Genomic DNA, 14,057 nt, shown 5'->3' on the forward strand with positions numbered 1-14,057 from the left:
TCTTCTGGCTAACAAACTGTGTGACGTGGCTTTGATTTCTAACTGCCACAGGGGTTACTTAAACAGAGAACTGTGGTATGTGAGGTTTTTTCACGTTTTATTTACTGATTGACTTCCTCTGTTTTCTGCATTTGTGCTCCTAATAAATGTTTTTTTAGCTTATTGCCTTTGTATAAATAGAAATCATGTGTTTCAGACAAGATGGACTTGGTGACATCAGTTTGAAGGGGAACCAGGAAGTGCATCCCAGTTCATGAAGGGCACACCAGTTCTCTGCTGAATTTCTGTTCTTCGTGGACAGAAGACAAGAAATTAATAAACCCGTAGCCCTGTTTCCTCTGAGATACATATGTTTAGGAAAGTAACTGGACAGGTCTAAAGAAGGATGTAAACGTGATACAGTCAGGGTATTGTCTCTTGCTCCTTGCCCATTAAAAAAGAGAAATCCTGACACAGAGCTTCAGTGCATCACTTGGAGCAGGGGAACCCAATACTACAGTACGCCTGCAGTTCTCTGCAGGTACACATTCAGTTTGGTTGTGCTCTGGGCCATTGGGACGTGGACCAGCATTGCTGTTCAAAGCACCATAAAGGCTGGAAAATACCTGCAAGATCATGGAGTCCAAGCTTTGCCAAACACCACCTTGTCAACTAAACCATGACACCAAGTGCCACATCCAGTTGTTTCCTGAACACTCCCAGGGATGGTGGCTCCACCACTTCCTGGGCACCCTGTTCCAATGCTTGACAACCCTTTCAGTGAAGTAATTCTCCATGATGTCCAAGTGGCTTCCAGAGAACTTCCTTCTGGCTGTGAAGGATGCAATTGATTTTATGTGAATGTTCACTCTGTTTGGATTCAGAACTTATTGCTGTTGGCAGTAACATGCTCATTGTACCAAATCACTGGCATTTGAAGTGTTCTGAAAAGTTTATAAAAGTCTACTGAAGTAGACTGAAGGTCATATTCTGCTATGAGTGTGCTGCACAACAAATCTTATTGAAGACAAGCCTAGAGATAGATCAGTAAGAAAAGCTGTATTTATTTAGCCTAAGGTTAGTAGTAAATAGCTTTCAAGTATTATTGCAATTATCATTTGGTAAACAATAAACCAATAACTTTAGGATAAAAAGGAGGACCAAGAAAGGTGAACTGTTCAACTAACTTTGACAGCTGCAGCCAGTGCAAGAAACTGATCCTCACCTAGACTTCTGTTCCCTTGGCAAACCTGGACCTGCCAAAGATCCAGCATAGGTCCTTTCATCACCACTGGTCAAAAACACAACAGTAAATCCAAGGGCACTTCGGCCTTTTGTAGCCACACAGATCAGGACAATGCAAACAAGTGCTTTCTTGAGCCAAGAAAGAAGAGCTGCATTAAGGAATGACAAACTGGGCTACAGGCAGGGCAATGGGCTGATGCAGGAAAGTTTCATCAGTTGTAAGAGAAAAAATATTGTTTTAGCTGTGTGGTACAGCTTGTTATCTGTGGGAAGTGTACCTGGAAAACGTTCCAGTGATGAATAAAATCTTTGTAGACTGAAGCTGTCTCTTCCCAGAATGAACCCAGGGCAGCTCCCTTGACATACTTTCCCCAAGATTCTTGGCCTCAAGGTAGCACCATGCCGTGCCCTGACACATACCCGTCTCCAGCTCCACTGCAGTGGAGAAACAGAAGATCCAAATTTTCTCATGGCTTCCTTAATTTCCTTCAAGTGCTCCCATCTATGGTGGTGTCAAAGATGGCTCTGGCATTTAACAGGGACAAAATACTCTGAAAAATCCATGTTTTCTCTGGCAAACATACCTAATACTGCATGCAGGGAAAAGGAGAACACATTGCAATACCTGATATTTATTTGCAGTGTCGAAAATAGGTAGGTAATTACATTGCAATCCAGTTCATGGCAAACAAGTACCAGAGGGGATAATTTGTAGTAGAAAACCACAAGCCTTTCTCTGCCCTCAGTGCACGACAGGTTGAATCTCTTCCTGCCGTATGCTCTATGCAGAAAAGAATTGCTTGCAGCGCAGAATGTGTGCACACCAGTGTCCTGCACACTGCTGCACCCTCTGGACAAGAGCTGTCCCTCCAGAGCCTGCTCTCAAGACAGCAAATAGAGCCTGTAAGCTTTTTAAAATCCATATTAATTTAAATGTGTCACTGAGGTTTTTTTCTAGACCAACTACCTATTATTCCTTCTTTAAATAATCACAGAATGGGTAATGTTGGAATTACAAGTATAAATCCTTCCTACTTGTCTAAAGGCTTTAATCTTGTTTCTCAGAACCAACTTTGAGTGGCATTAAATTTGAGAAAAAGCGTAGCACAGCACAGCGGCAACTAAGGGAGAATATTAGCCAATATAAAAAATTTGTTTCTCCATAGACACCATCAGTAATTGGCAGTTTTTCAAAGCTCTGCACAAGGATTTAACTCTAAAATTTGTTTGGGGGTTAACTGTTATGTGCCCTCTAAATCCTTCATAACTTTTATAAAGGCTTTGCAAAGTTATCTCCAATTGTTCCTAGAAATGCAGTGTTGATTCTAGAAAACAAAGGTCACGCCGTTTCCATTCACTCTTGTGGGTCTGAGTTTTGTAATGCTGAGAATGTAAAGATTGGCACTTGTATTCTACCCATAACTTGTGCGTGCACAGAATATAATATAAAATAATGTAAATATAATATAAAATAATATAAATATAAATATAAATATAAATATAAATATAAATATAAATACAAAGTGAACTCCTTTCAGAGTATCTAAGTTCAGAACTCAGACAACTACTTGTTCAAATGAGCTCTAAAATCAAGTGTGTATCTTTCTCATACACCTTTTATACACTTGCTTATGGTCCTTAATTTCTGTTGTTTTCAGCCCAAACTGAGGGCTCTGCAGCCAAAAGATTTCTAATCTCTCTTTCAAAAGCCTTCCACACCCAGATGACTTTGAGCTGGCACTTTTCTTCGCAAACCAAGTGAGAAATCAGGATCTGCGTGGGTCAGCCTCGCGTCTAAAGAGCTCTGCATTAGCGGTGAAGTGTCACAGAGAAGTAGAAGGAATCTCTGAGCAGATTTAGTGAAATGAAGATTATTCTTTGATCTGGCAATTATCTTTCTTGGTTTCTCCTGTCTTTCCCAGAAATACTTGTAGGGTTTTTTTTCACAGATGGTACACATCAGTTGAACTAATTAGCATTGAGGTCAGAGAGAATAAAAATGGTGGAGGAAAACAGCTACCTCTCAAAGTCCTTTAGAAATAATGTTTAGGTTTCAAATATTTCTAAGGTTTCAGTGTATTTAGAATTATTAATCTTAATAGGACTTAAATAGGAAATGACCCACTTAAGTTACATATAACTGTGTAAATACTTGCTAGGGCAGGGTCAGCATGGGGTGACAAGTTTTCTGCTTTAGCAGTGTTTTCTAGTTCAGCTTGCTCAGGCTGATAAAACCAACTGTTTCATTATGTCATAACATATAAACCTACATTTATTTGTGTGTGTTGGTATATGCATATAGGATTCCTTCCAACTTTGGAGCTGAACTGCTAGAGATTTGAAGCTACAGTGGGAGTTCACATAACTTTCATAATAAAAGTTGTTTGTTAGAATAAATTAATTCATTGATGTCAGCTGATCGTTTTATGAGAATGTACAGCTTCAAAGCAAAACTTCTGCAAATGTTTATAGTGGTTTTAAAGTGAATTGTGGCAGCTGAAATGACACTAAAAATTTATCAAAGCAAAAGATTCCTTGTTTTTTGTATTTGGAACAGCAACATATCATGATTTTGAAAGAGACAGAAACATTTCTGTGAACTGCTTTGTTTACAGCTAGCAGAAAGGTTGCTAAATATTCCAGTTACATTTATACCAGAGCATAAAAGAGAGCACTGCTCCCTGGGAGCTGAGGCAAAAAGCTTTCTCCTGTTTGAAGTCACCTACGAATAAGACATCACCATGTCCAGACTTACCGCAGTCTTGCGGCTGCTTCCACACCATGTACCCTGGAGCTTGAATGCCTCAGTCCCTTAATCTTTCCATACAGGTGACACTAATTGCTGTTCTAGAAGATCAGCCTTCATGTCTGACTGGAGCAGTCAGTCATCAAATCTTGTGCTGTAGTCAGTAATTGTTTCGTATGTCTCAGTCAGAAGTCTGAAAGTAATCAAAAAGCAAAAGCATTTCCTCACATACCTGATGTTCTAAGGGGGTAAAGAAAGGGATATAGATTTCCGTTGGTTTCTGTGAAATGACCCAAATATGCGTGGAAAACTCTCTTCTGTGTTGTTGAGGCAGTGCAGGGTTAATGATTGGATTTGCTGATCTTACAGGTCTTTTCCAACCTTAACATTTCTATGATTCTCTGAGTCTATATGTCTCAGAGGAATATATTCCTATTTCCCAATTATTTTCTATGTATTTCTGTTCTTATCTTCCACATAGTTTCCCACACTAGTTATTAGGAGGCCTGAGGAAAGGAAAAGCTTGTTTCCTAAACATACTGCAAAATAGCCTAATACTTATCCTTGATACCATGATAACAGTGCTGTTAGACCCTGTGCATCCTAGAAGGATAAAAGTTCTAGAGAGATGCAGTAATCTACCGTGTGTGTATTAATTGTTGCGAATTAATAGCACAGTTAATTTAATGAGAGTGAATTTTTTTTCAGTCTTTCTAGTCCTTAAGATTTGTTTGAACTATTTTAATGCCTCTGTATCAGTCTCACTACAACCCTTATAACTGTAATATTGCAATACTTTTTTTTTCATTGGGTTGCAGCAAGAGATCTCCCTCAAATTTTTGCAGAACTATATGGGAAGCAGGCCCCTTGAAACTGACTTTCTTTAGATTCACACTAGGGTAATGTAGTATTTTGGTTCATGTTTCTTTCTGTTAAATGAGGGGGGTTTTGTATAAATGGAAATGTTGGGAAATAACCCACATTGTTTGTATGGATTGTTTCTGTGTGTCTCTTCATCACGGTGCTTTGCCTCTTGTGCTAAGTGTTGTGTATTACTTACTTAGAAAATAGAAGACTTTTTTCATCATCTATTTCAGTCAAAATGTGTACCAAAAATTCTTAAATTTGAGTTCACATTAAGAGTCACAGGGTTATTCTATGACTCTGGTTTGTGTTCTTAAACAGCCTTCTGAAAGAAAAAAGAAAAGGTCAGCAAAACCAGGATTGCTATGAATAGCCTGATGCTGCTGTGTTTCCTCTTGTCTGTGAGTGACTCAAGAACCTTTCATAGCTATTTAAACCTACTTCAGGGCCTGCAAGAGCCCTTTATGAGGCTTACAATTCCATTAAGAAAAGTGCTTTCTAATATGTCGCTTGAACTCTGATCTGATCCAAAAAAGCTCTGCTTAACCTTTTCAGCTTGACTGAAGGATGCTCATTCCTGAGGATTTCTGCAGTTCATCCCCAGCCTACAGGGATTACCCTTCCTTTTTTTTTGTGTGTCTTTCTCTGGAAGGAGTGCAGCGGCAGATCGCCCACTGCGTGTGGAAGGGAAGTGGAGCGATCAAAAACTCCTTCTGTGACCCAGCAACGCAGCCGAACGGGCGGCAGAAGAAGTGCTATGAGCAGGACTGCCCACCCAGGTAATGGGTTCTGGAGGGGCTCTGGGGGTGTTCACTAGCAGCCTTACTCAAAGGAAGGTGTTTCTGATGCCACATTGGTGTGGCATCCACAGCCTACCATGGTGAGGGCTGCCACGCGCTACAGAGCAAGGTGCGAGAAACCCCCTCTAAACAAATTAGAAGTGAGCCACCCTCAGAGGTTTCTAAGGCAAGTTACTGAGCAGTCTGTGCTGGAAGTGGCAGAGATTGTTTTCTCATGTATGTAGATACTGTTTTGAACAAAAGGGTTCAGGTGTGCCTAAAGACCATATAAGTTCTTACTTAAAAATTGTATTCTTGGCTTAGCTCAAGTGATAATGCATCACTGTGTGTTCCAAAAACAAACTAGCAGAGCCTTTTGATGTTGTTTCTCAGTATTTTTTTATATGCCTTTGTCCTTTTTGTGAGAGGTGATGAGTGAAAATGCCTGCTTCTAAAACTAATTTTTATACTTTCTTTATAACGCAGTATTCGGCTTTTTTTTATTATGTTCCTTCTTATTTTTGAGTGAAGTGCAGCTTTCTTCATTCTGTGATCACATGGGAATAATTTTTTCCTTTCTCATAACATTCTCTTAATTTATATTCATCTCTGTTTTTTCTGTGCTACCATTTCAGGGAGTAGGGTAAGGAAGACTAATCACAACAAACATTCCAAGTTCCTGCAGAACTGCGGGCTTGTACAACAGGCACAGATTTGCTGGAAGAGATCAATACTGGTTTTTGTTTCATGCTTTAGGTACTAGAACATCTTGGTTTTGTCTTCTGTTGTCTTTGAAAGTTGTTTGTTGTGCTGTTCACAAAGGTTCACCAGTCTTTCCCTAGTAATTCTAGTTCCATCAGGATCAAATCAAAGCAATGAGTCTGTGGAGTTCATTGTGTTGCATTTGCCAGCAGTGAATTTAGTGAAACTTTGATGTGAAAAGTTCTGCATGGTTGTTGGTTTTATTAGTTGTTTCCAAGTATCTTCACAACAGTAGATGATGGCTCCTTTGGGAGTTACATCTTTGTGCTTGCATCATAGACTACCGCAGTTTCATAATTCTTTGTAGATTGTCAGGAAATCAATTGACAGTAGACCCAACTTTTTAATTACTTGACTTGTTAAGAACTGAGGCTACCCATACACATTGAGGTGTTTTTTATGGCACATATAAACTGTACTATCAATTCAAAAATTCCAAATTAACTCAATTTATGCCATTTGTTCTAAGTGACAACATTATTTAGACCTGCTCTGTAAGCGAGGGAGGGCAATATTCCCCTTGTTGAGCAGATTGCAGAATGTCATACATGAACAAAACTCTTCTGCAGACCAGGCAGAAAAGCTCTCTTGTGCTGACAGCCTGAGTGATGCTTCTTGAGCTCATTCTGTTCTGCAGGGGCAATCACAAGTCATGCTTCTGAGGACACCAAAGTCATGACAAAGTGCGGTGCAGGAAAACCATATGTATTTAATTCTAGAGTCATGTTGTGTATTTTTCTCTTAGTAACATAAAAGCGACTGTAATAGCTTGACCAAAGGTCTCAGTCCCTGTTCTGGCTCTCAGCAGGGTCTACATGCCTAAGGAGGAATAAGGGCAAGGCAAACATAAATCAGATTTCTTTCTGATGCTCTTCCAGCTTCCAGCTGGTTTTAATTCAAGGCATTTCCATTTTATGGCTTGTCTAATCAGTAACCTCCAATGAACCTCACTCATGCAGCCTTCCTCTGCAACCTTGTAAAACTTCCATTACTACAAACTCTGCAGGAAGTTCCACAGCTCTAGTGCCTCAGTGAAGCGCCACCACATTTTAACTATTTTGAACCTGGATCTCACTAACTTCTGTTGGTGGTCCTGAGTTCTTGTGTTGGAAGAGATGGCAGCAAAGAATGAATTGTTAGTCACTCTTCCCAAGCCCATCCTTTTGTAAATCTGCTCTCTGTTCCAGACTGTAGTCCCAGCATGGGATTGAGTTGATGTTCGCTTTCCGTGGCATGTGTGGCACGTCTAATCCAGACAGGTGGTTAATAATCTTCATCTGGAACCCAAGACACCTTAGTGTAGTTTGCTAGTTCTAAAGAAAGTCTGAAAACTGGAGGCAGACATGACTGAACCATATAGCATTTTATGGGATAACTGAGAGTCCACGTGAAGCTGCTGAGGACAAAGTGTTCCGTAGAGAGATGGCTAAATTCTGTGCTAGAGGTGAGGACAGTGCTGTTAAACACAACACTGCAGCAGACCTTTGTTTAGTGCTGCAGCCACAGAACTCAAATCATTGGATGACCTTGCACTTCTCAGCAGTGAACCAGGTGCTTTATAGTAACATTCTATCAAAAAAAAAAGATGGTTGTTCCCTACTAAATCCCAGTGATGAAAAACGTGCTACCATTAAACATGCTACTGCACCACTAAATAAGAAATAGATAATTTATCAAACAGAAGCTACAGACAAAGAATAAAATGTTTGTGGCTCTCACAAACCAGGTCTTACCTCATTAATCCATTTCAGGAAGTCAGTTGTAAACGGTTTAAATTACAGTCTAAGCCTTAACATTCTTGTTTGTTAGCTGATTGCTTTGTATTTGTTTTATGCTTAGTATTACACTTACTATTATACTTTCTCCTAAAACAATTCAGAGGAAAATGAAAAAAATATTAAAAATATCACAATACACGTGTGCCATGTTTTGATTCAGAACAAAATAAAAGTGGCTGGACAGCTGAGAGTTAAAATGTCCTGCAACCACTCATGTACAACTTGAGTGATATTGCTTAGCTGCAGTGCATTGAGACTGTAGCATAAATGCATGCTTTTTTCCACATTATTCTGTGGAGTATGGTTTCTAGTTACATATTTCTTTGGTAGGCAGGTATTTAGTCCCATAGGTGTCAATGTTAAAATCAATAGATACCACCTGAAAAAGAGTGAGATTTTAACTACTCACAACATTGTGAATAAAGTTTTGCTTTCCCCTGCAAAGAAAATTGTCCAGAGCCTTTTTAACTCGACTACCCACTTGAACAGTAACCATAAGCAGATTATTTTACAACTACTTGTAATCTCCTGCTTTTTATCTGCTGTTATTGTGTTGTCCTGCTTCCAGACTTCCAACAGCATAATAAGAATAGGAAATCTGGTTTCTATTATAATGCACAGAGTGAGAATCAGTGCCCTGTTGATATTTGCTTTGCCTGATTCTATACAAATATGTAATGAAAGCCAACCGTCTCTCTGTAGGTGTGACATGGCATGGTGGGAGGGAAGGAACATTAAACCCCATAGGCATGACTAGCAAATTACAGTTCCAAGATCCCATGCTGCTGCTTTTTCAACAGTATTCACACATCATTCACCACACATCATCTCTGTATAGATGATGTCATGGACACTCTGTTGGGCTCTGCCTAATTTGTTACAAGCTTTAGAAACAGTGCGGGAGCAAAAAGATAAGTCTCATTTAAGGTAGCTGAATGCCAGCTGAACGAATGAGATTTTCTTCCTGTCTCTGTCCCAGACTTCTTGCAGAAGAGCTGAGTACTCACACCTTAAGCTGAAAACTACCTGAGGTTGTGTTTTCACCAGACAGGCTGCTCTCTGTTTTGACAGCCTGAGGAAAATTAGTGCTCATGCAAATTAATTACCCAAATCATGCATTTTGCTTCTTTGTTTGTTTGTTTGTTTGCTACCACAATCTTTCAGTGGCATGCCTGCCTGCCTGTGGAGATAAGACAGCCATTTCACTTTGAAGGGATCAGATGATGCAGTAATACTTAAGAACCACTCAGTTGCTGTAGCAGTAAATGCCAGAAGTAGAATCAGAAACCGGAGGTAGAAATAAGTATTGGATGGCGACTCACCATCAGGCTTTAGTTTCCACCAGCTTGTCCCAGTCTCTCACCACAGTCTTTAGCTTGTCTGGGAGGTCCAACAGCTTGGTCATTTCAGCTTAGAAGTTGCATATTTAGAGCTCAGATTACTGTGTCAATTCTGGATGTGTTGTCAGCAGTCACCTCCAGTTTTGGTCATGCCTCTGCAGTGTGAGGAGACAGCAAAAGCTCCAAGATAAGCAGAGTTTGGCAAGGCAGTCACTCGGGTGCGGCTCTCTTCTCTGTGGTCCAGAACCTGCTCTGGGGCATCCTGTACCTGAACAGAGAAGTGGATGTTGGCTGTTTTGCCATCCTTGCTTTGCCTTTGTTACCCTTTGGCCAAGATGCCACAGTTCAGGTCCTCAGCAGAAAACATGGAGAGACAAGAGCACAGGGGACTCCATGTCAGGCTTCTGACTCTTGGATGTTTAGGGCATATGCATGTACCCTAGGATGAAAATAGGAAAACACAACATCAAAAATTCCAGTTACTGATAAGAATAAACTTCCAGTTAGAGCAAGTTTTTTTGAAGTTACCTGCACTGAGTGAGGAAGAAGTCTACAGACTGGCTGACTGTAATTTTATTTTGATCATAAAGATGGAATAGGATAAAATCTTAGTTCTGGGATTTTCTAACTGTGGAGCACCTGAGTTTTTGACTACTTCAACAGCTTTTAAAAAGTGTTTTGTGTGCAATAGTTAATCACACACCATTACTGCTGCTCAAGGTAGGTTCTGTAGTAAGGTCTGATAATTTATTGCTTGGAGTTTGGTATTTCAACCTGCCAATTGCTAAACCCTCAGTCAGAGCCATTTGAAAATACCGAAGGGGAAGAGGTGTCAATTTAGCATATCTGTACCTTGAAATATGTAATCTGGTCCCATTAAAATTCCATTTGTGCCGAAATGTCAGCAGTTTACAAGATTATAGAAGAGATAAAATTGTAAAGAAGATGCAAGAGATGACAACAATCCTAAAATGGCTTGATTCAGGTTGTGATAATTTTTTTTTTTTTTTTTTTTTTTTTTTTTTTATGATTCCTCTGTTCTGCTGAGGTGTACTTACTTGTTAGTTTTCCTCTGTTGTTTGCAGAAGCCTGGAAGAACAAGAAACAATCTGAAGGAAGGCCAGGAGGAGAAGAAAAATATTTTGGATGCTTTTTTTTGTTTAATTGGTTCAGAGACCTTGCCATTGGGTTGTGATGGCATGGACTGCATTCTAGAGCAAAGCAGTCAGTGCCACAAAGGGCTTCTGGGGTAACTTAAAATGAAATAGTGTTTGTATAGATAACTAAACAAAAGAAGATAGGATTAGGTACCACAAAGAAGATCAGATGGTTGCATAAATAAACTGTATCATAGCTTGATTGCTCTGAGTCTTGGTTGTTTGGTGGGTTATTTTTTAATTGTTAGGAATAGGTACCAATGCCCTCCATATCAGCAGCAGCTCATTTGCAATGGAAGTAAAAATGAATTAAGGAACATGGAAACTACAGTGAGAATGGGAGAGGGATTGTCAAAAAAGACAAAGAAAGGAGTAAGAATTTATAAATCTGGATGTTGAACTTTGAGGTATTGATCAGATTAGGATTATTTTGTCTCTAAATTCATGGACCTTAAAAGGAAAAAAAACCAATAGAATGGCTTTGGTTGTAAGCCAAAATAAATTTTTTCTGCCTTTTTTTCTAGAAAGGTGTTTTCTAAATATATTCCTGCTTTGTTTTCATTATAAGGCTTTGTTGTGACCGCCTTGAAAACTCATGAACAAGTAAAGTCTAGGAGCTTTTGTGGCTTAGAGTTTAGAGCTGGGCCAGGTTTTGTATGCAGCAGCTTGAAGTTGTATTCTTACTTAGGGCACTCTTAACTGAAGGAAAAAGGCTTTTCTTTGATTCTTTCCCCCTTTTTTTCAACTATAAAGATAAATTTTTAGGCAAGTGTCACAGTTGATGCCAATACTTCTCAAACTGTAGAAAACCAGAAATTTTTGCTCCCCTTTCTTATAATGGAGGGCAGATATGCAGGTGCACAATCTGCTCATGGTCATCATGAGAAAAAGTAGTTGGATGATGCTGGGGAAAGGCTAAGGTGAACCAAATGTAAAGAGAACAGCTCTTGTTGGTAAGGTGTTTTGCACTAGAAAATACTGCTCTGGAGGAAACAGTTATCCTTAATTTGGTGGAACATTGCATTTCACACTGTGGAAGAATGACTTTAATCATGGCAGAGACACATAAGGAGCTCATTTCTACTTTGTGAAGGAATGAAGAACAGAAAAGTCCAGCCTAGTGCAGATCTGGACACCACGCCCAGAGGGACAGCACTGCAGCACACTGTTCCCACACTGCTCACACAGAGCATAGCTCTGGGTAATCTGGGTTTGGGGTTCTGTGCCTCACTGCTTCCCCTAATGGGAACTGGCCTTGTGGAGGTAACCCTCATGGAGAGCCAGTTTGAGCACTTGTGCAGTACTGGCTGCATAGACATGGGCAAAGGGATGTTTTCCACCTCCATGCTGTCATTACAGACTCCCCACTGATTCTCATTTGTTAACTCTTCTGCACTGAGGTAGCCGTAAACAGAAGAACAGTGAGATAGAGTAAATAGATTACTTGCTTAAGTAGATTTGCTAGAAGTTCCTCAGATTTTGATTTGAAGGACTACCTACTCAGTGGATTCTTACACTTAATTGAAACATAAAGCTCAGTGTCTACTTCTGTCTGGAAACCCTGCCTACTTCTGTCTTCTCTCTTTCACTGACTGGCTGGTACTAGAGCACAGGACGGATGGGAGAGCTTGAGTGATCTGAACTTAATGTGAAGAACATATATCTGGGCCCAGATTTTAAATTACTGGCTCTTTTTCTTGCAGTCTCTGACCTTTTCCTTAATATGCTTATGGTGGGTTGTTTTCTGATGTTTCTCACCCTGCTGGTTTTCAGGTGGTGGGCAGGGGAATGGCAGAAATGTTCAACCACATGTGGCCCAACAGGCCAGAAGAAGAGAACTGTACTTTGCATCCAGACAGTGGGATCTGATGAGCAGGCACTGGATGTCATGGAATGCCAGCACCTGCTTAAACCAAAGACCCATCTGTCATGCAACAGAGATATTTTGTGCCCATCTGACTGGACAGTGAGCAACTGGACTGAGGTAAATTCATGTCAGCTGAAACACTGAACTTTTTGTGAAAATAACCTATTATAGCCAGTAGAGAGGACAAATGACCTGGTGTTTTGCTTTCTTAATGTTTTTTAAATGTTTTTTGTTTGTTTGATGTGTTCACGCATCCTTTGTGCAGAAGAAAAAAGAGCAGGCCTGCTTTCAAAAGACTTCAGCAAGTATTGCATGTTAACTTGCTGAGCTTTTGGGACTGCAGAATGTAGTGTGCTTAGTGCTAAAGAGTCTGTGTGAGAGCCAGGCTGCTGTGGGCCAGACTGGGGGGAGGTTCTATGTCACATCTGTCAGTCAACAAAGAAGTGTTTTTACACTCTTTTTATTCTTATTTCTTGCATTCGGGACTCTGGCTTTTTCCCCATAGCTTTGGGACCATATGGGAATTGTTCAAATCTGCACCAGGAGAGGTTCAGGCTGGACACTGGGAAGCATTTCTCTACTGGGAGGGTGGTCAAGCACTCGAACAGGCTTCCTGGAGAGGTGTTTGATGCCCTCAGCCTGTCAGTGTGTAAGAGGGCGTTTCTACAATGCCCTTAGAAGCATGCTTTTACTTTTTGTCAGCCGTGAAGTGCTCAGGCAGTTGGAGTAGGTGATCACTGACAGTCCTTCCAGCTGAAAATACTGTATTCCTATCTTTTTTGAAAACTCCTCTCTCATCTTTCTCCTAAGTCTTTTTTTTTTCACGTAGACTCACTGCCGTGAGAACAGAGTCACATAGTGAAATAATAAAATCTTGTGACTGTATTGGATTGGTTTATGCTGCTCACACACCATCATTACAGAATGTTGATTGTTTTTTTAATTGATTAACCCCCCTGTTTTAAACGCCTGTGAAAGAACAGAATGAGCTTACATGACTAGCAGTGCAATTATATAGGAATGGCACACTGCTGGTGCTCATGTGCCCTTGGATTATATTTACAACTTACTGACAAAAATACATTTTATACCTGGAGGAAGTGGAGGGAGAGAGCATAGGATGGGCTGTTTCACCTGCACAAATGACAGGATGGTCAGGAGCTGATGAACTTACCTACTGTGAGGCTACTCTGCTTGCTTCCCTGCTCCTGTTGCTGTGGAGCTGATGTTATTTTACAGCTGTGAACAACAGAGTGCCCCAGCAACACAAGGTCACTGGTGTTTCTACTGCCCCATGACCCACACTAGCTCTAAAATGAGTTAGATATGCATGGGGCATTAAAGTCCTGGCAAAAGGAGTGTTCATCACTTCATGTTGAGCACCTGGTTAGGCTCCCTTGCATTCGAGGAAGAATTCCTCCAGTAGGTTGTTTGTAACATCTCCATTCCTACTCACCAGTCATCCAGCCTTAGTATCTCAAACCACAGAAGTGTGATTTTACAAAATCCTTAGTGGAGTGACAGCTGCTGAAGGCATGGC

The 14,057-nt window shown here is 40.4% G+C and overlaps 1 protein-coding gene across 2 annotated transcripts in view; it reads left to right on the top strand.

The window, feature by feature from the left end:
• Positions 1–14,057, top strand: part of ADAMTS12 (ADAM metallopeptidase with thrombospondin type 1 motif 12) — a 158,999-nt gene that overhangs the window by 124,648 nt on the left and 20,294 nt on the right. For both annotated transcript variants that reach the window (XM_042028551.1, XM_042028550.1), the window contains exons 17-18: positions 5,487–5,613; positions 12,424–12,634. In XM_042028551.1, coding sequence (XP_041884485.1) covers positions 5,487–5,613; positions 12,424–12,634 — 338 coding nt within the window. The remainder of the gene's footprint in view (positions 1–5,486; positions 5,614–12,423; positions 12,635–14,057) is intronic.

This window comes from Corvus kubaryi, unplaced genomic scaffold (genome assembly GCF_017639235.1).
Source record: "Corvus kubaryi isolate FWS band 111438036 unplaced genomic scaffold, C.kubaryi_AGA036_p1.0 37308, whole genome shotgun sequence".
Lineage (NCBI taxonomy): Eukaryota > Metazoa > Chordata > Aves > Passeriformes > Corvidae > Corvus > Corvus kubaryi.